Source organism: Pleuronectes platessa, chromosome 8 (genome assembly GCF_947347685.1).
Source record: "Pleuronectes platessa chromosome 8, fPlePla1.1, whole genome shotgun sequence".
Classification (NCBI taxonomy): domain Eukaryota; kingdom Metazoa; phylum Chordata; class Actinopteri; order Pleuronectiformes; family Pleuronectidae; genus Pleuronectes; species Pleuronectes platessa.
Genome location: NC_070633.1, coordinates 25,112,144 through 25,135,091, shown reverse-complemented (window position 1 = coordinate 25,135,091; position 22,948 = coordinate 25,112,144). Strand labels below are relative to the sequence as shown.

The 22,948-nt window shown below is 42.4% G+C and overlaps 1 protein-coding gene across 1 annotated transcript; it reads right to left on the bottom strand.

Moving 5' to 3' along the window:
• Positions 1–551: 551 nt before the first annotated feature.
• glrbb (glycine receptor, beta b) lies at positions 552–22,539 on the bottom strand. The gene is made up of 9 exons (XM_053429070.1): positions 22,397–22,539; positions 19,573–19,679; positions 17,816–17,883; positions 12,588–12,814; positions 11,338–11,420; positions 10,686–10,826; positions 7,631–7,783; positions 3,946–4,238; positions 552–848 (listed from the first exon to the last, which is right to left on the bottom strand). The coding sequence occupies exons 1-9, from the start codon at positions 22,516–22,518 to the stop codon at positions 552–554; spliced, it is 1,491 nt and encodes a 496-aa protein (XP_053285045.1). The 5' UTR covers positions 22,519–22,539.
• Positions 22,540–22,948: the final 409 nt, after the last annotated feature.

The following is a 22,948-nucleotide window of genomic DNA, read 5'->3' as shown; positions in this document are numbered from 1 at the left end:
TATATATATATATTTAAATTAGGTCTCCATTTACATGCAATTTTTTTGAAAACATGCATTGTAATTACAAATTTAATACACTTTGCTGCAACTTATTCAACTTGCAGGGCAAAAGAAATCAAACAGCTATTTACAAATGCTCTTCTATAGATCTGTGCATGTTCGTCTCGGTCGTTAAGGAATGAATCTTTGAGGATTTGTCGACGCGTCATTCATCACAACAGTTTTACCGTTAATCCTGTTTTGACCATTTTAGTGCCATTATCGATGAATGAAATATTTCCAAACAAAGATGCTATATATCTATGTAAGGTAAAGAATGGTTATAATCTTTGTTGAACATAGATATTTTACGTGAGGATAAATATAACAATAGTTATTAATAGATGGTTCATCTTTCTTCTCTGCGACCGTTTTGAATGGGCAAGATGCACATTTCTCAAAGTCCATTTTTGGATTCCAACTCAATTTTTCTGTAATGTAATCAATAAAGAGCACATGGGGGGGGTGGTGAAGTGAGGGATTGATAATATAACATGATTTCAAGGCAATCACAAGTAAACAGACCAGTAAATCACGTTAAAGAAGAGGAAGGAGAAGGGGAAGAGGGCTCGGGAGTACAGGTCGACTCGTTTGGCGGCGGAGGGGATCACGGGTTTCGGGGGGGGGGCTTTCTTGTGGTGCTTGGCCAGGGCTTTGCCGCGAGCGGAGTGGAGGTCTATGGGCTTCCCGTAGCAGTCGAAGTTCGACAGCTCAAAGTCCCGCGGGAGCGAGCCCACGATGCTGAAGTCGTTGGTGCGGAGGTCCGACTTGGAGGTGCACACCTTCTTGCAGCGCGTCTCCGCCACCTGGGAGCGGAGAAACAACACAGGAAGGGGGGGGGGGGGGGGGGGGGGGGATTCGCTGTTGATTTGTGCATCACTTCCTGTCAAAGTGCATTTATCTGTGAGCAACATATGAGCTGAGATGAAGTCGTACTAACAGACTGACGGTGCTGCTGGCTGCACCCGAGGCAGTGTAACACGACCAAAGTGGATTAGAACTGATGACTGAGCAGGAGACTGACACTATCATGGAGACTTCCACTCACACATGCCAACATCAGTCCGTCTGCAACAAAATTTGTGGTCGCTCCATTCAAAACAACTACAAACTGACAAATGACGTTGACTCTATAAATGGCCAGGGTAAGAATGATGCTAAATAAAAACTGGAAAATGCAAATGCAGGACTAGCTTTTCCTCTTTTAGTTTCCTTCTTTGTATCTATACATAAGATATAAAAGTCAGTCCATCATCGCAGTTAATACATTCTGCATCTTTAAATGAGCTGAAGCTCTTTTAAATGGTAAAACAATACGATCCTGCATCTCAGAATAGAACAGAAATGTTGGCATTTATTTCTGGAAACTCAAATCTCATCCGTTTGCTATCTCTGTCTCTCCCACAGGTATAGTGATGCATCTACAGCAGCTTCAGAAAGTATTCAGGTTCCTTCACAGCAGGTTATTTTGTCCCATGATCCATCCATTCATTATGTACACTGCTTATGCTATAGGTTCGTGGGGGCTTGAGCCAATCCCAGTTGACATTGAGCCACAGTTAGAGTCTCTCTCATTTACAAAAAGTCTTCAGACTCATAATTCAGGGATTTTGAAGACGTGTCTTTGGCAGAAATTAAAAGTCTCTGCGAGCTCTGTTCACCTGGATTTGGAACGTTTGCTCTGCATTAATTCCTCCTGCATCTCGTCTCAAGCTGTGCTCACTGTGAGCTGCCAGATGGTAAAGCCTGATAATGACGTAGGAATAAGGAACCAGAGAATCACAAACTAAAATTTTTCCTCCTCTTCTCTGTAAACTATAATAATAAAGGTATGTTCTTATTAGGTTTTCGTCGTGTATCTCCTAGGTATCTTGTAACAATACTGCATGATAAAGATAATTAAAGAAAACAGGAGATACCTGACCACTGACTGATATACTACTAATATATATACTGCACTGTATATAATGTATAGAGATGTATTTATACACAGACCACGACTACAGACGGCCCAAGCAGCCACATGCTGAATGAGCTCTTTTTGAACCACAGCCAGTAATTCATTATAAATCAGTTTTCTAATCCCTCTGCCTGTTGAGTTTTGAGATTCGTCCAAATACTCGTTCAAATTGTACTTTAAAAATAATGTAAGTAGCCTGTAAACAACATAAACTGTTTATCTGCAAATACAAACACTGTTTTATAAGCCTGAGGCTGCAGACCTACATACAGACGACTACATTATCTACTACAGTACAAAATGTGACCCTCTCACATCCATGCTATATCCATATAGACTGAGTATGAAGATAGAAGACATGACAGCTCCCAAAGATGAGAGCAAGTCATCTCTACTGCCTCCTGGTGGCTGGTTGCACTATAAGTCATAAACCTCCTGCCTCCTCCATTTCCTTGGATGGGACATGGACCAAACTAAACACTTTAATTTTATTGACATCACATTCAAGCTGCTAAACTGAGATTTTGAATTATGCTGTGTAGGATTATTCAAAACGAGCTGTTTAAGCCTGAAGCTCGGACACAGATAAATCAAACACTTTTATTTTAGGAGAACAATTTTTTTCAGCCAAAAGCAGATTTACTGTGTCCTCTCCAACACAACCTAATATGGCTGCTCTCCCTTCGCTGGCCCTTACACCCTCTGCTATACAACCAGCTGCTTATGAACAAACATCATGCAAAAGGATCCGGTGTAATGTTTTATCCGTTTCATCTACTCCCCTGTAAGCCTGCAGGGTGAACGGGATCTAATCACATCCTCTGAAGTCATTAAGCTCATTAAAGATTCATTATTTTGATTTGGCTTTGACAAGAAAACCTATTAAACCTCAACGGAGCGATGTAATCCTCTCAAACCGAACGTGGTCCGGAGGAACTCAGAGGTAAATTCATTTCAATTAGACGTCCGAGTGGAGGAGCAGCACAAAGCACTGCCCGGACTGAGCTGTGTGAGTGAGACACACTGAGGACTGGATTTGCATAGATTAGATCTCTGAGCCTCACTGTCGTATAGTTGGATCTGGAATATGCATTTTGACATTTTGCAGTTTTTTTGCTCGTGGTGGGATGTTACTTAGAAACATGTGAATGAACAGAGGCTCAAAAACACACACAGCATCCGGGAGGAAGAGCTCGATCATCGCAATGTAATTAAACGCAGCATCAATACCCAAGAGGACTTTGTTTATACTCTGACTACGGATGTAATCGTTATTCAAATCAAGTGCGTTCACACAAGACTCAATATCCGCACAAGGAATAAAATCCAATTTGATACAAGTCAAATTAAATGGTAATTTATAGTTTTATTCTGAAGGAAACCTTGATTGTTTTCGCTTGGGTTTCCTTCCCTGCTATTAATCAGGGTTTTGTTCAAGGTTTTCAACACATGGTAAATATCTGTATATATATATATAAATAGAAAGAGGAGAGTGTCAGTGCTCCAGTGAAACAATAACCATATTGATGGGGCAGCGACTATTTCCCATTTATGGATTGATAGGTTTTGAGTTTTGACACCATAGTCACCACCTTGCTTTAACTGCTTGATGGAGTCATGGGTCAGTTATTGATCTGTTATTGTCTAACGATGAAATAGCCTCTGGGGGCAGCCGCCAATATTTACTCATTTCTATTTACATCTATGTGTTCAGTATATGAATGCAGATGCTGGGTCTTTACTCTCAATGGATATCGAAAATAGCACGACCACTAGAAAGAACTGGTTGTTTGGTGTCTGGTGTCTTGATGGTTAAGATACACAACACACACACACACACACACTGACACACACACACACACACAAACACACACACACACACACACACACACACACACACACACACACAGACACACTAAAGTTATCAAACCGTATCCACTGACATGCAGGGTGCTGACATGAAGCGGCGTCCCTCCGGTCCCATTGACCGTGTTGTTCTTGGCAGCTGGGCTCTTTCCCTCTGCCTTCTCCTTGGACGCCATCTTGGCCTTCTCGGCCTCGATGCGCTTCGGGCTGTTGAGCATCACTTGAACCACGGCGTACTCCACCAGCGAGGCGAAGCCGAACAGCAGGCAGGCGATGAGCCAGACGTCGATGGCCTTGACGTAGGACACTTTCGGAAGCTCCTGCGCCAGGGAGGTGCACTCAGAGGACAGCGAGAGGACGGAGAGGATCCCTGAGGAAAGACAGAGGAGAAGTGACCTTGTCAATCAGCAAAGGGAAAGACAGTTGGATGTAAAACCTAAGAAAAGTTTTCCACTGTGACTTTCTCTCTCTAATGCACTTCAGTAAATTTATCAATGCTCAGGAGGTTTTACTTCCACCGGTTTATTTGTTGTTGTTTTTTATTTGTCAGTGGAAATACACTGAAGAGTTTCCTGAACTGATTTGTCCAGAGCTTGCTGAATGGATGGTTTATTGGAAGAACCAAATACATTTTGTTTTTGATAAAATAGTCAATTTCTCAGAAGTGTATGGAAACATATTTAGGATATTGTTTTCCCTTGGCTGTGATATGTTCTCTACTGTCATTGTAGTTTGTGATTTGTTATATCACATGGCACTTTATGCTTTTCTTACAAAATTTTATTTTAATATCCTTAACAGGTCTTTGCCTGAAGTGTCCGACTTCAAGCAAAGACCTGAAGTTGCATTTAATTAGTTGGTACTTGAAAATAAATATCTTCATCTCAGTGGATATTGATAATTATTACAATAAATTTTCTAACTTTGTTGTACTTCCTATGAAAAATACAGATTTGAATGAGAATGACAAACACTTCATAAACAGCAAAACACGTAACTACTATGAGGTCAATCAACTCTGTGCTAAACCTCCTCATTGTTCATTCAAGTATTATATCAATATATTCTGTACTTTGGTTATATTGCCGTGGATAAAAAATATTTAGCACATTGATATTGTTGTATCATCCAGCACTATTCTGTATTTGTGGCTATAGACCTGTTTTGACTAAAAGACATTTCTCCTGCCTGGATGTTTTCTTCCACTGAAAAAGTATAAGATCCACCTCATCCTGAAAGAATAAACTGATGTATTTCCTGTTCGATGCACAAAATACCGAGCGAGTTAACGTCCCAGTGTCCCCACAAAGCCTCTGAAACCATAAACACAATCAGGACGTGTGACCGTCCCCTTACCCCGTTTATCAGGACATCTCCGAGAGCTCAGACCGCCTCTAATGACGGAGTAATTTGAAATTGTTTTTAGCTCTGCTAGCCAACAGGATTACAGGTTAGAGATCCCCTCTGCACAGCGCCACTTGTCTCAGGCTGCAGCAGAAATAATTACAGCGATTCTTAAGAGTGTCTTCTAACCGCCAACGAGGGGCTTCACTTCCCTTTTTCTCATATAGCTCTCCTTCTAAGAGACATTAAATGCGTTAGAGTGGCCGATGGGTTTTGCCTCGGTGAAAGTCACTCGGGTTCATACAAGGTTCAGGACGTCTAAATCAAACAATTCCTCCACGAAGGATTTAAATAAAGTCAGAAAGAAGAGCATTGTCGAAATCCACCTTTTATCCCAGAGAGAAAAACCAGAGGAATACTGAGATTGCTTTGTTTACCTTGTTTGTCTGTGACATATTCAGCTTTTTGTGTACAAAATAAATCTGCTCCTCACATTAGACAGAAAGATGATGAACATCTATTCCTGTAATGCATTGTCAACTATTTTCTTTCTCCCAGTCCCCTGAAAGATAGACAAGCTGTGTTAACTTGAGAATCACAAGATACGTGTACTAGTGCACACGAAAGACACACACACACGTGCTAACACACACACACATTTAAACACACAGGGACACACAGGGAGCAATAAATGAAAGTGGTCCCACACCTGGGTGATGACTGACCTGCGCTGATCCCATTTACAGAGAAGTCAGAGGAGGCTTCCAGGTGGAGCTGGAGTGATGATGGGATGAAAGTGGTGACAAACAACTGGAGGGAGGATGGAGAAAAGGAGGGAGTTGACGACTGCAGAGGGATAACAATGGATGTTCTTATTCATGCAGCCCTGCACACACAGAGGGGGCTGTGTGATGCTACACGTGGGTAACACTGACATTTTACACACACACAATCATGGAGGAGGCTGTGTCAAAGGTAAAGTGCAGCTTTAAACATCAAATTCTGGTCTGTATCTTATATGGGAAAGATGAATATGTAAAAAACGAAGACAAATATATTCGAAATAGAGGTTGAAGCCACAAACACTTTGTCAGTCCTATAAAATGGAAAATGGAAAAAAAATTCTAGACAACAATTAGATCAGTGTAAGCTTGTGTTTACTTTATTTCTACACATTTGAGAAGTAAATATAACACCATTATTTCTGTGTATCTATATTTAATGGTTGGTCTGGGTTTGCAAATGTGATTTAGCAATTTGAATCGACTGAAGCTGGGCTTTTATTCTGCTCATTCATGCATTTGGTACCTAAATTGGTGACACAATGACGATGTGATGAGAAAAATGTAACCTTTAATGAGGTGAAGAAAAAGTCAACACTGAGGAAAGTAGATTAAATGAAGCAGTTTGTGAGTTTCTCTCCGTCATGCAGGGATTCCTGAAACTCAGGGCGAGCCAACAAGCAGCACCGAGGAAAGAGAAACACTGGAGATCGCTCCTGTGGTTCTTGTCGAGCTGTGATTTATTCAGTGCGAGAAGAAAAACACAAACTAAATGAGACACTACCGGTGCTGAGACATTCTTCCGTCCCCCTCGGGGGCTCGGGCTAACAGCCTGCTAATCTAGCCGAACTTTCTTCAGGCCACAGACGTTGAGTGCTTCCCTGGTTTGGAAAAAAGGGCCGAGCTCCTCGTGGGGCTCAGCACAACCCTTCATTAACCGGGTTAATAGGGATCAGTGTTCCTCGTTAGCCGGCCCAGTGTCTCCTGAACAATCCTCCTCGTCAACACACAGAAACTCTACTTGTCCTCTGACATCATTTGTTTTCAAATCTTGGTTCAAAAAGTTAAAGATAAAGTTAGGACTTTAGACATTTAGATGCATGACTGAGAGCAATGACTATCTAACAAAGATGTGCCCATCCCTCCAGTGACCATATATTATATTTAGTTATATAAGTGCAGCTATGGCACATAAACATACGCACATATATATGTATTTAACCCTGCATTTTTGCTATTTGCACCAACGTCACCACAGCTGTGGGTCCCATCTGTCAATTACCACAACGTCAAGTGATTTATCGCACACAGACCAACACTGGACACAACACAACGCTTGAAAGATAAAGTCCTTTGTGTGTCAAAGTGATTGATGATGTCATGATGGAGATAATTGGGGGCTGTAATGTCAGTGATCCCTAAAAACACAGAAATATATATTTTATTTTATTGACTAGTCTTTTCTCTGTGGCGTTTTGTACGATCGAGTTTTCACATCTAATTACCTCAACAACATACACACTCTCACCCACTCCTGCAATATGCAACACACACACAAACAGGGGATATTCACAGATCTTCTTTAGTATCTGTGTCAGTGGAAGACGGGTGTAAGTGATCTATAGATAATCCATACCCAATGGGACCCTGGCAGCGCTGGCGTCGGGGTTGATCCAGAAGGACAGCCAGGAGAGGACCACGATGAGCAGCGTGGGGGCGTACACACCCATCATGTAGAAGCCCACCTGTCGCCGTAGGGTGAAGATGACTTCTACACACGTGTAGTACCCTGCGTGAGGAAGGAAGAGAAGGGTCACACGCCACGGGATGACAGTTCAAATTCAAAAAAATGGGAGGGAGACATGAAGTCATACTGATGTCCAGTTCAGAGGCTCAGTCGTTTAAAGGACGCAACACAAGAGGGTTGGTCTACATGGCAACTGAAGGCACGGGAAGAACAGGAAAACTTCCATTCATTACAACTTAGAGCTGTTACGTGTGTAAGTGGCAGTTCATGAAAAGGCAATTATCTCCAATCAGATACTTGTGTATTGTTAATAAGTCATTTTATGGTTCCATCAAGTGGGAGAAGCCGACACTATAAATTCCCCAAATCTCAAAACGACTTTAAATTATCTTCTCATAATCACAACAGTCTGAGTTATACGACGTGAACGCAGCATCGTGCTATTTTTGTCAACTCAGATGTTCCAGCGTATTCAAGCATAGTCCACAAACGTGAACCTGAGTGTGAGCTCCCAGCCCCTGAACTGGAACTGGGGGCAGGTGAGAGTAATGGCCCTGTCCTGACTTGGTCGATTAAACTCACATTAAGCGTTTAGAGGAAAATGTCGGTGCCAGGGTTAGGTCTGTGTCTGATCTGGCTCCGTTTGCCCGAGCACAATGCAGAGCTCAGCTGTGTGCACCATTAGCACCAATGTCAATGTGCAGAAGGTCTTTGACATCGTTTCAGGGGCAGCAAACCCAAAAAGAAGCTTTCAATTGGTAACATGTCGATTACCCAAGAGACGCAGAGAACAGATTATAGTTCACAATAGAGCAGAATGGCTCACAACTCATAAATGATAAATTTCAACCAGACCATCTCGGCAGAAGTATGGTTCCCATGAGTTGGGATTAAACCAGTATGGAATGAGCATCCGTACACATCCGACCTCCCACTGCGTTGCTGTGTTTTAGCCCTGTGAGGCTGCATGTTGGGTCCATCGGGACGGTAGAGTGGATGGGCTACAGTAATATTTAACCAGGGTGAGCTCTATGAGGCATATAAGGGCGGGACTATCTCGCGGAGCAGCATCGAACACAGAGACGAGCTTTGTGCCAGGCCAGGTTGTCATGGCAGCCCGTCAGAAGGCTGACTCATTGCCAGCAGTGTGTCTCACCAGTCGCACCGGCTCTGTTGGCTTTTCTATTTAATCGCAAATGATGTTTTGTACTCACAGTGGTCTGAATACCTGTGTGGCACAGTATCAGGAGCTTTACACTTATTTTACTGCTGTTTTCACAAGAGGAATATTCTGTCTTCTCTCCCCTTAGCTGTGCCAGCATCCTGGTAAATGGCGTCTGTGTGATGGCCACCAACATTGCTACCTCCACTGGCACTCAAAATACAACTCACAACTTTTATTCTTCACGGTGTGCAGTGTTTAAGTGGTTGAAAACGTCTGCTCTGCTACGGAAATATGAAGAAGCAATGGGCGAACAATTCAGCAAGCAGGGAGGTTGCATAATGCCGACAATACAAACACATACTGAGGCAAAATATGACACTTTTGGGAATTGAAACATTTTCCTCAGACAAAGAAAACTCCAATAAGACTAAAATGTATATAAACATAGCTTTACAATCAAGAAAAACATGAAACTTCTGTGGCTTCTCCCCTTTTGAAAATTCTTTGCATACACATCACAATACGTAAAAGGTGCAAGTTTTGAATACCACAAAATGGGGAGGTTCAAATCGATTTCTCTCACGAACAAAGTAAACACGAGCCCATTTAAAGTCGAGATGTCTTCCACGCTAAAGGTCTATAGGTATAACTCCTATTATTGAGTGCTGAGGGATTAACTGATGTCACTTTGTGTATTTAGCTGCTTGTATGATCATAGATCATAGATATTAACAATGATGCTCTCTGTGAAAAATCTTTATGTTACAAAATTCCCCAGTCTTTACAATATTGAAAGGTCAGAGATAAGTCCTATAAGTCCATCTTTCCACCGAAGGCACCCAGTTAATCATGCCCCTCTTGTGATGTCATTGACTGGGAACCAATTACACCACTTGCTGCAACACGGAGCAAAACCTTCCCTCCAAAACACGACGCAAGGAAAATGTCCAACTAGCAGTAAATCCCAGACCAAGATCACAATGAAATAATTAGTTGTTATTGTGCTCAAAGTCTACCTGGAGGGCAGTTGTCGAGTTGTCATGACAAACAAAATGCACTTAGAGGAGCGGAAACACAAACTTAATGACAATCAGGGGATGAGACAGAAACATGAAGATACTTTCGGGGCCTAAGACACTTGCAGCTTTGAGCCGAACAAAAAGAGAATAATTAATGAACGGATGAAAGAAAAGCCCGAATGATGAACAGCTCTAAAGTCAAAAATGTTGCGGGTGATTGTGGTTAACTGAGATGATGGAATAAGTAAGTTTAGAGGTTTGAAATATTTTACTCTACTTCCAATTTAATCAAGAGAACTGGCTAAAGGCTCATTTATGCTCAATGTTTTATAGGTTGCATTCATTCAGTCGTATTTATGCACGTCCTCTGAAAGTACGGCTGAAACAGAGGAAACAGAGCAGTACCACCAAAAATCATAGGGGGCACTGTAGCCAATAGTTCAAGTAACACAACAAGACAGAGGAAGACATTTCAAGAATGGTCAACGAAACTACTTATTTTGCCCAAAACCTCCTCGACTGTTCGCCATGTTTGCTGTAGTCACAAACTCTCGACTCTGTGTTGCCCTCTAGTGGATGTATTGCATTACAACCATGCCAACGTAAATAATTTGTGCGTGGGCAGATGTAGTTACGTTGTTTGGAACTGATTAATCCTTTTTCGTAAGTAAAGGCAGCATAAATGAGCCTTTAGGCAAATCTACTAACATATTTAATCTAAACTACGAAAGAAAACTTGCATTCATCACAAGCACATTACCTGTTCCTGCATAGAATTTGGTGCAGTTTCCGTAATCAATGTCTTCTTGTCGGATGTCGAACTGCGGCAGAGCGATGGCGTCCATTTGCACCGGGTCTCCCGTCTGCCAGAAGAACTGCAGGTCGTCCGTGGTGTAGCCGACTAGAGGAAAGGAGGTGAAGAGGACACAACAAGTCAGCCAGCATAGACATTAACGAGATGTAGATTTACACGTCACATGTTGGGATGTGCCGACACATACAATCACGGTATTAAATGTAACGTCCATAATCTGCACACTAGAATGATATCAATCGCAGCAGCAGGGTTTGGCCTTGAAGTTATTTTACGTATTTATCTCTAAACTGCTTCGTAAACAAGATGAAACAACAACAGTCAAACTCAATTAGCTCTGAGACTTTCACCGCAACCTTAAGATATGATGATTTATTCCACTTCTCTAAGTGATCACCGTTGGAGTTGGCTTCTGAACACAAGGAAAAAACGTCTCGTTTACTCTCAAACAGATATATTATAAAAAAAAAAACACCAATATATTTCCAAGTCATGATTAAATACAGCTTCTCCCCCCCCCCCCCCCCCCCCCAAAGAGCAGCCAGCAGATGTGTTGGCTGAGGTGGATGAGTTAAGGTGATGATATGTAAAGACTCACAGCTTTCTAGTTGCATTTTACACCTCTGTGTGTCCATGGGGAACAATGTCAGGTCCAGTGGACAGGACAGGGTGACAGACAACCTGGAGGACGGTGAAGAAAAGACAGATTTGATTTATTTCATTAATGCTCCGATTAAGTGTCTCGTACTTGTTATGTGTTATGTTGAGATCTCACAAGATTTAAAGGGTTTACCCTGACGTCTTCTTTTTTGAGCGGTGCTAAAAACAGGATCTGTAGCGCTCTGAATTCACAGACGGATTTCAGTAATTATCTCAGGAGATGACATAACCGACTGTACGCGGAGGCCGGGCCAGTTTGCATTGAGCCCCCTCGGAAATTGTTTTCCGCGAGCTTGTCAACAGCCTCATTATCTTTAGAGATTTCAATCTCACAGCCATAATCCTTATCGACCCAAAAACAAAACCAATAAGAAAAATCAAGGAAAATATGGTAAATAAAAAAAAAGCAGCTCAGTCTGACTCACTGGAACAGAGCACACAGGAATATGAGGTAATTATCAGTGCAGATTTGCAGGGCAATGAGAACACAAACAAACAAATATTACATTATAACTTCTGTGTCCCTGTGTAATTGTCTGACGCAATTATCTCTTGAATTGTATTATTTTTTTCTTTAGTCTTGTTTACACAGATATTTAGAGCCACATTTGGGTAAAAGAACGTGTACGTGTTGTGATTAAAAGCAGTTCATTGCCATTTTGTTTTGCCTGACGCTCCATTTATCAAGAATAACAATATGTTATTGTTATATTTGATGTTGTTTATAGGTGGAGGGGTTATTACCTCCATCATGGAGGTTATGTTTTCACCCTCTGTTTGTTTAGTTCGTTGGTTTGTTTGTTTGTCAGCAGAATTACGCAAAAACTACTCTATAGAATCTGCAGAAATAGAATTTTGGTGCAGATCTCCATTGTTAAATAGCACGTGATTTGATTTTTTTTAATACATTTTTCAGCAATTTCCCAGGGAATTCGTGGATCTTGGTTAATAAATGCAGACACCGACAAGTTCAGAGTATTGATATCTATGTGTTTGTGTAATTTGGTGAAGCTAGATGGATTTTAGGGGAACTTTTTGGACTTGGCAGAGATATAAGCTCCACTCTGGTTTGTGTTGCTCTAACCAATCAATGGCAAAGGGACACATCAAATCTGCAAACATAGTTATTGTCATACAAATGTAGCCTGCAATTAACGAATAACATTTTAAGCGAGAAGACAATAATACCTCATACTGATGAGGACGTCTCCATTACGGAAGATGAAGAGGAGAATGTTCTCCTGGGTGACGTCGTGGAAGTTGGCGCTCTTCTCGTTGGCGAAGAACAGGTCGGGCTTCCAGAGACACTTGAACATCTTGGGATCCACGGTGAGCGAGTCCGACTTGAAGTCCTGAGGCAGCTTCAGCCGGGGGTCGTTCCAGCGCTGCCGCAGGAAGATGTTTACCCTGTAGTCCTGTCGGGTTCGAGACGAGCGAGGTTAGAGACAAGGAGACATCTTCAAAGTGACTTTTGAGGACAGGTGGACATGTTGTCCTTCTTTTAACACTTTAGACGTCAGTGACAAACCATATTTTCTCATGTCAACATCACCTCTTCAAAGTGCAGAGGGAAATTTCACAGCTGCATTGAAAAAAAAAACTCACAACGTCTATTTTAGAACCAGATGACATAGAAGAATCTCCACAGGGTCAAATGTTACCAACACGCTAACATCTGATACAGCAAATCTCTCATTAGTGAGCTTATTAGTGAAATTTCCTCGCTGTTGTTGAAAGGAACGTTTCACTCAGCGACGCTTCGGGACTGCTTCATTTTTTTTCCGTGGCAGCCTTGTTCGCGGCCCTCAAGCTGATCTGGGACCAGGTGCCGGGAAGGACATTTACTGCTGAGTGTGAAGATGGATGACATGTCAAACAAAGCCACCAAAATACCATCTGTGTGTGTGTGTGTGTGTGTTTGTGTGTGTTCATCCATTGAGTATTTGCCTCACAGTTGTCTGTTTGGTTGTGCTGTGGGTATCTAGCAGCTTTTTGTCTATTTGTTTTTTTGTGCGCATCTGCCACTTTTTGTCTATTTAGTCGTTTGTGTGTATCAGCAGCTTTTTGTCAATTTGGTAGTGTTGTGCATCTGCAGCTTTTTGTCTATTTGGTTGTGTTGTATTCAGTTGAGTCTTTTCCATGCATGTGTTGTCAAATCAATGACTGGATGTGTTTTGTCTGTTGAGCTTTCAGGGCCAATGCAATTCTGAGACATTTAAAGTGACTCAACTTTAAAAATATGTATTTTTAAGCAGGAATGTTTTCTCATTTGTCTCCTCTCAATAAACCCATTAGCATTAAAGGAGAGAAGACACAGATTTCTCTATTTGCTGAAAGTATTTTGTTGAAAGTTGTGACACCGGTGGTAGAAACGTACAACAGCTGTGTGCTAGGACCACCCGTCCTCCCACCACTGTCACTAACCATTACCACAGATTACATATACACAGAGGCAATTATTACCACAATGGAAATAATTGGACTGGAATACACACATGTAAGATCTTATTTTTGTCTCTCGGATTCAAATTCAATGACAAAATTAATCTCATTAAACCACAGATGAAGTAAACAGTGGATAATGTGTCCAATGTGACCTTTATTGGTTCCATTGTCTCCAGCTAGTTTACTGCTGATGCTCCGTCAGGATCCGTTTGGGGCCTTTGATAGAACTGATGAGTCAAACTGTTATTTGTTTGTTAGTCGTCTTTGCTGCTTCTGTCATGGACGTGTTTGAGGCCGAAGATGTCATGAGACCTGCAGTTCCATCTTTGACCACTACGACAAAAATCAACGCAGGAATCTGTGAGTGAAGCCAAATCCTCATGGTCGCCCCCTAGTGGTTGGTCACTCGTGGAGTCGAGATTTACTGAACTTTGAGTAAACAGGTGAGCAGATTCTTACAGCCGGTACTTTTCTTGCCGTGGGTCACGTTTGCAGTTCCACAAATAAAAAGCCCCAAACAGAATTACCAACAGCCAGATAACACATCTCAAACAGGCAGGTTGAGAACAGGTGCTGCATTAGTCCAAGTGATTTTGCAGTAACCATAAAATGTATTTTATTTCACTGCCAGTAGAGGTTTTGTTTTGTGTGTCTGTGTGTGAGCAGTGGTCAAATTGTTGATGTCTTACTCTTGTTTCTACACAACCTAAATTCAGTGTCCAACTGGCCCTGGAGCGACAGCACGAGCAGTTCCTGCTGGCTCGCCTCTGTTTGTCAGGGACACGAGCCAATTCCCACACCTTCGTCTTTCGGAGAAACCAGACAAGGAAATACATCGTCCCTCTGGCTCGCCATCAAGCTGCCAAGTGCTGCGTTCGATCCCAGAGAGATTTAACACAAGCTGTGTAGTCGACGAGGAAAACTCAAACTAATAAAGAAACACACACACACACACAAACTTACACAAGCACAATTTATTCAATGTTGCGGTATCAGATTAGTCGCTCGTCTCCTGGCGAATCACAAAGTGAAAGCAGATGTGTTAACTACAGAGGACATGTGGCGCAGTTTGGCCCAGGGAGGTGTGAATGATGAGAAAGGCTCCCTGGGACCGGAGACCCCACAGAGTGATGAATTAAGCGAGGAGGTGGCCGGCTGTCTCTTCTGTTTCTTCCCCAACCTTCGTCCCTCTCCTTCTCTCTCTATCTTTTGTCAGGCGTCCCGGGGGAGAAGAGGGGACAGGGAAAGTGGCCATCTGGGAGCTCCTCATCTCTCTGTCTCAGTCTCACTCTTGGCTCTTCCTTCTTCTGTCCTGATGTTATATCTCTTTCCACCTTCTGGCTTCATTCTTCTCTCCTCTTGTTCTCTTGACTTGTCACTGTTTTCCTTTTATTTTAAGCCTTCAACAATCTTCTCATGTCTGATTCTTCTTCCTCCAACATTCTTCTGCTCAGTCAACATTTCTCGTCCCGGTCTCTTATTTCAAATCTTCTCTCTTCTACGACAGAGTATTAGAGTCAGATGAAAGAAAAATAATGATTCTGAGACTACACTCATAATCTTAAAATAATGAAACCCAAAATATTATATATAGAAAGTTGGAATATTGAAAGAGAACAATCGTAATGTTACGAGAATAAAGTCGAAATTGAAAAGACCCTTGTGATATTACAAGGAAAAAAAAGCAGTAATATTACAAAAGGAGAAATGTCGTATTATGAGAGAAAGTCGTAATTTAATGACAATAAAGTTTTCTAGGAAATAACAGCAGGGAAGATCCAAAATCTTGAACCAATCTTTGAATTACACGTATTGAAAGAGTCACATTTCCTCCTCCAGTAAAGAAGCAATTTCCTTCAAGTCACTGTCTTTGTCTTTAAATCTTTATAAATTGTTACTTGTCAAACTTCTACTAAAGTAAAACTTAACAAGATGCCTCATATTCCACATTTTAACGCAGGCAGCAGACTGATCTTCAGATTTTCCCCTTGAAAGACACAACTTTAATCTCGTAATATTATTACTTTATGCTAGAAATCTCAGATTCTGTGGAACTAATACTCATCATACTCTTTCTGCCTGCCTCTCTTTGTTTTCATGGTCTCTCACATCATTCTTCTTCTTCACTGTTTCCTTTTTACCTTTTTTTCTTCCTTTCTTTCTCTTTATTCTCCTTGATTTACTCCTTTTTCTTCTCTTACATCTCCTCCCGATCCACCTCACACACCTCTGTACATTGAATTCTTTGCAGTCCTGCTCTCTGCGTGTCCCAGAGTGAAACTTCCCTGGAAGATATTACGGGTGAACACACTTTTCTGATCTGCAGCCAAAGGAAATATTTCCACAGTAGATTTGAACCCAGATCCGATTCCAGGATCCAGCCTGGGAGCTGGGGCTGCGCTCACAGTGTCACTCCTCATGAAATTAAATTAGCAGAGATTGATCACTGGTCTGGACGGAGACACTGTCCAGACCTGCTGCAACAGGACACTGAGGGAAAAAGTTCATAAATCCCCTCCCTGTCCCTGTGAGGACGGAGGCGTCCTGCTTTTGAAAGATGTCAGGTTTTTGAAAGTAAGAACCAAGTGTGCCACATGTTGGCCCGCTGCTCTTGTCTGGCGCTGTTTTGGAGAGCATGCACATTGTCTGGTTCCTTTCAGAACTGACAGTCCTCTCTGTCTGGAAAGTAACTGACCAAACCATCCTCCTGCGTGAAAGAAGTGAAATTTCTGATGGTAGTATAAGATTTTTCTTTTCAATCTTTATATGTTTACCCACAACCGCCAGGGAGGTTATGGTTCTGTCCTTTTGTTTGTTGGCTGGTGGGTTTGTCTAGCCTGGATGCCAGACGTACTTAGCCCCGCCCACAACATTTGAGGTCGGGGCTAATTCTAGTTGACTAGAATTGTGAGTATGACAACGTCAGGCTAGGGTTTGTCCCCAAGATAACACAAAAATGACAGGATGGATTTCCATACAACTTTGTGATATTGGCCATGAAAGAAAGCGATACATGTTGGGGGGGATCAAGAAATTATTTTATCACTTTCTTGTGGCGAGATTTCCCCTATAATCATGCATGAAATATTCAGGCATATTTAAGGGACTGATATCTTTGTCTTGGTTGAATTATTTGTTCATTGTGTTCTGATGTAAAAATTACAGCCTACAACTAGGCACAATTACAAAAATTGTGCATGCCTCCAGCAGGGCTTTTAATGGTCTCCTTAAATCAAATAAAGCTGCACCAGATCTCACACACTCATAGATATCAGTCCCCTGAATATGTCTGATTTAATCAAGATCCACGAATTGTTCCTTGGGAAAATGATGAAAAATCTCTAAATATCAAAGAAAGTAAAAATAATAAAACCTGGACCTGCTCCTTGATCCAGATTAAAACCAGTCTAATTAAATGGTTTCTTTCCTGATTCATCCTTCCACCAAGTTTCAAGCGAATCCGTTCAGGTGTTTTACTTTTATCTTCCTTATTCACAAACCAAGCAGCAAACAAACACACAGGGCTGAAGATATAACTTCCCTGTTGGAGGTAAAAACATTGCACTGTAATTGAAGATTAAAGATGTATTATAACTTTAAGATTGGGTTTAATATAAGTTATTTATTGAGTGTTTATTGGCCCCTCCCAGCAACTTTTAAATGAAATCTTAAGAAATGTTCCTCCTTTTGTTTCATTAGTGATCACGAGTCCTTGAGTTCACTCTGTTCATTAGCATTAAAACTGCATTTCTCTATCAGCTGTTAATCCATCAGACAAATGAGGCGTGAAACCCCACAGTCTTCATAATAATTCACTGCTAAACGGCCCGATACCTTCTAGAGAACATGCTCACGTGTTCCTACTCAAACTTGTGGGCTGAAGCAGTTTTCAGCTCCGAACCGCTGCCTCTGATTGGCAGAAGTATTGATCATCAATCCTGTCAGGGGAAGTGGGATAAGTGGCTTCTTACCATGGTCGTCTCCTGGATGGAGCCGAAGCTGTTGATGAAGATGTTGACTCTGTCTTCCACGGGGATCCCTGGATTGAAGAGGAGTGAGAGGAGTGATTCACATCATCTGCGTGTTTACAGCTCTCAAGTGAGTGTCAGTGTGTTTCCATGTAACTCTTTGTTTTTACATCAACACACATTGTTCCCGGTTGATTGAACAGGATTGTGCGACCGATCAGGATTTGTGAAAGACTTTATCAACACGGCAAAGCAATAAAAAACGCCCTCCCAAGAGGATCGCACTCCTGCTCTAAGCTAACGCTGTAAACATTTATAGTGGCATCCCTTCTCCACTCAGCCCTTCGCATAAACTAATAAAATCCTCGACGAATGCAGACTGCTCGCGCTGCTTTGAATAACCTTCTTTCCTTTGAGGTGTTTACTGGAGGCTCAGGACTTTTCACGAGTTTAAACTCCATCAGGCAATTTGTGAAAATGAATGTACAGAATATGCAGATGCCGTGAAGCTCTCACCTCCGATACGTGAAGGCATCCTCGAAAAAAGTAATTGATGTTCAGCAAACCCTCGTGATGCTACTTGAAAGTCTCTATACGGTCCATAAAAGCTGTTCCACATTTTATAGGCCCCGGTCCAAGTAATGCACAAGACACAGTTTAGGATGTAATTTGGGAGATTATGACATGGATGTTAATGGACGGGAAGCTCTCAGCCCACCCTGAAATCAAGAGCAGATGTTTGGCCGCTGGACCCGTCGCAGGCAGCCGGGCAGGGAGCTGATTCTGCCCACAACACATCAAACACCGAGGCCCAGATACGGCTCCCGCTGCCAAGTGCCGGAGGACGGAAACTATCTGAGGAGCCACCTGAAGCCCGTCACTGAGTTCTACTCATGGCTGTTTTTACTGAGAGACTGGAGCCCGGCGTTCACCCTTTGGTGTGACGTTTAAAGCCCACTGTGAAAACTGTAAAGATGGACGCTTGGCACAGTAAAGAATGAAGAATAACATCATACTCGTGAATTTAAGGGTTTTCAATTCATCTCAATTGGTTATAGACTGGTTTATAAGATGGTCTCCACTGCCTCCCACTACCTACAAATGAAGCCAAAATAGTCCTGATATCAATGAGGCCATCTTGTGCATTTGGAGTCTGCAGAGAAGCGATGGGGGAGGGAGTCACCAATAGACCAACTGATCACAGGTCAGTCTCAGCTGTCATTCACAGCATGGTACCCCATCTTCATAGCTTTAAATAACGAATTAAAACTAAACATCACCAAAAATGACAGAAACCATCTTTGAGAAAAAAATTATTTGATGTGTAACCTACTTGACTTTTTAGTTTGGTCCATGTCCGATCCCCTAACATGAAGGAGGCAGGAGTTATGACCTGTACTAGAGCCAGCCACCAGGGGGCGTTAGAGAAGCTTGGGCTTCACTTTTGGAGAGCTGCCACATTGCCCTTCTTTATTTACAGTCAGTCTAAACTGAGAGATCAATACCAAACATCGGATAATATTCCCTCATTGCTATAGTGCTGTACTACATGAAACTATTTGCAGTAAATACATCTTCACGAATGTCAAAAGCACCATTTATACTTTGCAAAAACTTATTCCCGCACAGAATACTGAGGAGAAGTCCAGAGGAATGAGTTCATGATGTACTGGTTTCTTTAATTACTGTGACGGCAGCTCGGCAAAAAAAACGTAAATTAAAAAATCGACAGAGATAGATGAAGACGGGGAGAGACTTGCCTTTGAAGTTGGGCCTGATTCTGGGATCGTAGGTGATCAGTAACCTGTTCAAGATGTTACTGGTGGAGTTCTCAGGGACTCGGGCCAGATCCTCGGATGACAGCTGTCTGCAAACAAAAAGAGACGGAGAGGCAACTGTAGGCACGATCACATTAACAGGTCAAATTCCTGGCAGATGAACGCCACAGATCCACAGAGCACACCAGCGAGCCGCTCTGTGTACTCCTTGATTAAACCGTAGCCTGAGAGCGCTACCAGTTTAGGGATTAAATTAGCTTTTAAGATCTGGACCACCCAGGTATTGTTAGAGTGCAGGAGTGTTTAGAAATGTGATGTGGTGCTATTTTCAGATGTTTCCAGATCCTGGTCCCACAGATTGACGGAGAATAATTTTTTCATCTTTCCAGTATGCTCATATAAATATTTGTTTTCATTTGTTTAATCTGCTGTATTTTTTTTATAGTTGAAGTAATACTGTGGATGCATAAAAGGAGGATACACAGAAGTAGAAGGTCATCAAGGCTCACATTTATAACCAAACTATACACCAGAGCTTTTCAAAGGACTTTGGGGGGGGGGGGGGGGGGGGGGCAAAATGGGGCCCCGACATTGACCCAAACCGAACCCCTCAATTTACTCTTGGAACCAACCTCCAACATGATGAAGCTTTTGGCAGAAAGTTAGTGGCATGGGGCCTCGGGGGGTTTCCAGCCATGGTGTCATTGCCGTCTCATGATCTTAAAGGGGATTCTCACAAAATGGTTGTTGCTGTGAACTAATGCAATTAGTCATTTTCAGGATCCCCTTCCCAGCTTGAGGCCCCAGATCAGTTTTCCTAACTACAGAATCATACTCTCATTTCTACAAGGCAGTAGGCATCGGGTGATTAGAGCTAAGACATAATGCTATTAAGCTAACATGCTAACATGCTCACAGTAAAAAGATCAGCAGTTGTGTGGATGGTAATGTTTGCTATGTCGTTTTCAACTTTTACGTCCTTAAACCATACATTACGATTTTTTCATGTAATGTTTATGAATTTCTTTGTGGTAAAGTATTATTTTAGAAATAGGAAGAGAGAACGAGGAACCCCTAGCCTTAAAGAGCCTGGTAGGAATCGAACCTGCGGCACTGTATGTAGGGCGCCTGCTAGCTCACTAAGTAGTGCGGCCACCTCTGTTATAAAGGTTATCGTTTTGACACAATGACAAAAGGGTGAGATATTTACATTTTTATCATCTGACCAATACTGGCAAACATTAAGAACTTTTATTACCTACGAATATAAAACTTCCAAAACTAGAAATCCTGCAAGCTTCCTTAGTGTGTTTTATTTATTTGACAAATTATGTTGTTAACAAGAAGTTTTGTCATCTCCTGTGTCTTTAACTACACAGACAGTGGTGCTCTTTTGGCCTTTCAGTGTATATATGTACACATTGTGCGTGAAGGTACTGAAACATACACTGATGCTATTTTTAAATACCTCCGGATATCATCGCCCCGCCAGCGTCAATTAATCTGCCATGTGGGTGGCGTAGAGTTTACATCACAGTATATCTCCACTTTTTGTTGAGACCAAAGAGAAATTTCCCCTTTTGAAAATCAAAACCAAGCCGTCTACTGAAAATTAACACCGTAACGTACAGTGTTGTTTTTCAAACACGTTCAGTCAAACATCATTTGTGTTTTGGGGGTTGACTGGTGAAAAAAAACAAAGGGATGGAGAGGGACAGGGAAAGAGGAGAAGAGGATCTGGCAGCAGAGGAAGGAGAAAGAAAGCCTCCTTGTGGGTGGCAGTGACTTCTCCTGCCAAAGAATTTCCCCTCCTCAAAGCACTTTATATATCATTATGTAAACCTTATCACGCACTGAGGATGAGCTAAAGTGCTCCACAGGAATGCGGCACAGTGCGCGCATGTTCTACGGTTCCCTGATCAAAGTGAAAAACATAATTCCCATCCGCTAAACCTTCTCTTCTTTTTTTTCACCCTCTCTCTCTCTCTTAACAGACCTTTCTGACAACCTCAAGCACAACAGCTAAACTGGAACCAAGTGGTTCCTTCATCCACAAAGGCATCCGCGGCACGCAACACGGAATATGTCACAGGGCTTAGACTTGCCAATACTGGGAGGACATCAAACGAGTTTCAAAGTCGAGACATTTGTTAGAGTTTAGGGGGAGGAGAGGGTGAAGCCCTGCAATGCATAGAGACAATGCACTCTCCTACAGGCAAGTCAGGATATGTTGGTGTTCACTAGGAGACATGTACTGGTACCAATGTTGGGCATGAGTGGCGTCACAACATTTCCCAGTTGCACGGCAGTAACATTGCTGTTTTTTAAAAATTATTTTCAACATCACATCTCTTGAATTCATTAAGTTGTGCAGTTGTGTGCAAATATGCCGCGTTTTCCCCAAGTGTTTCTGAAGGTCAAGCACAGAGGATCTTTCTGCCGCCGTCTGAAATCAAAGTAAGGATCAGTATGTGACGCGGCTGCCATGCAGATGAGTCTGTGCGTACTGATTCTTGGATTGATGCCTGCGTCAGGAGAGTATGAAGGAAAACAGACACACAAGCTTGGGTTTACTTGATGGAAAGATGGCAGCGGGAGCCTGCGACACACATACACACAAACCCACATTAGAGTGGCAACGAAATTAACGTAATGAAGCGGTTGATTAATTTCCTCAATTCAAACATAAAGACTACAACTCCCCTGAACTGACAACACCCTGACGTCAGACCCACGGCCCTCTGCAAACCAATCAGTGTTGGGGTATAAGGATACAGCCCATGTTGGTGATAACCACAGTACTCACGATGGACAGTACACCTGCTTCCCCTTCTTTTTCCCCTTCTTCGTTCCTTTCTCTCCGGCATCACCTCCCTCCAGACAAAGCGAGAGCACCAGGAGGAAGACGACGAGCCTGGCGACGCCCATTCTGCTGTGAGTTGAGCCTGAGGAGGAAGCAAACAAACAGTTCAAACAAAGAGGGAATCGTTTCATCATGTTCTTCGTGACATCAGACATCTTATGCTTATGATGTACCCTTGGGCGGGAGAGGGAAGCTTCGGGGTACGTCATCTACCACTGGGACCTTGGCCCTTCCCTAACATGATGCAATCCCATTTTCTCTGCACGCATGTCACATACAGTAAATGTCTGAAATGTGAATTAACCAATCGGTCATGGTTTAATCAGGCAGAGCAAGTTCAAGTTTAAATCCAATCAGTGGAGTAATGCACCTGAGTAACGACGGTCATTCAGGACTGGTCGAGGGAGGGGGGGGGGGGGGGGGGTGACCTCTAAGGGACGACTGACGGACTGTTGTTTCTCAAGCTGTTGATTCACTTTATCCATTGTAATGTTA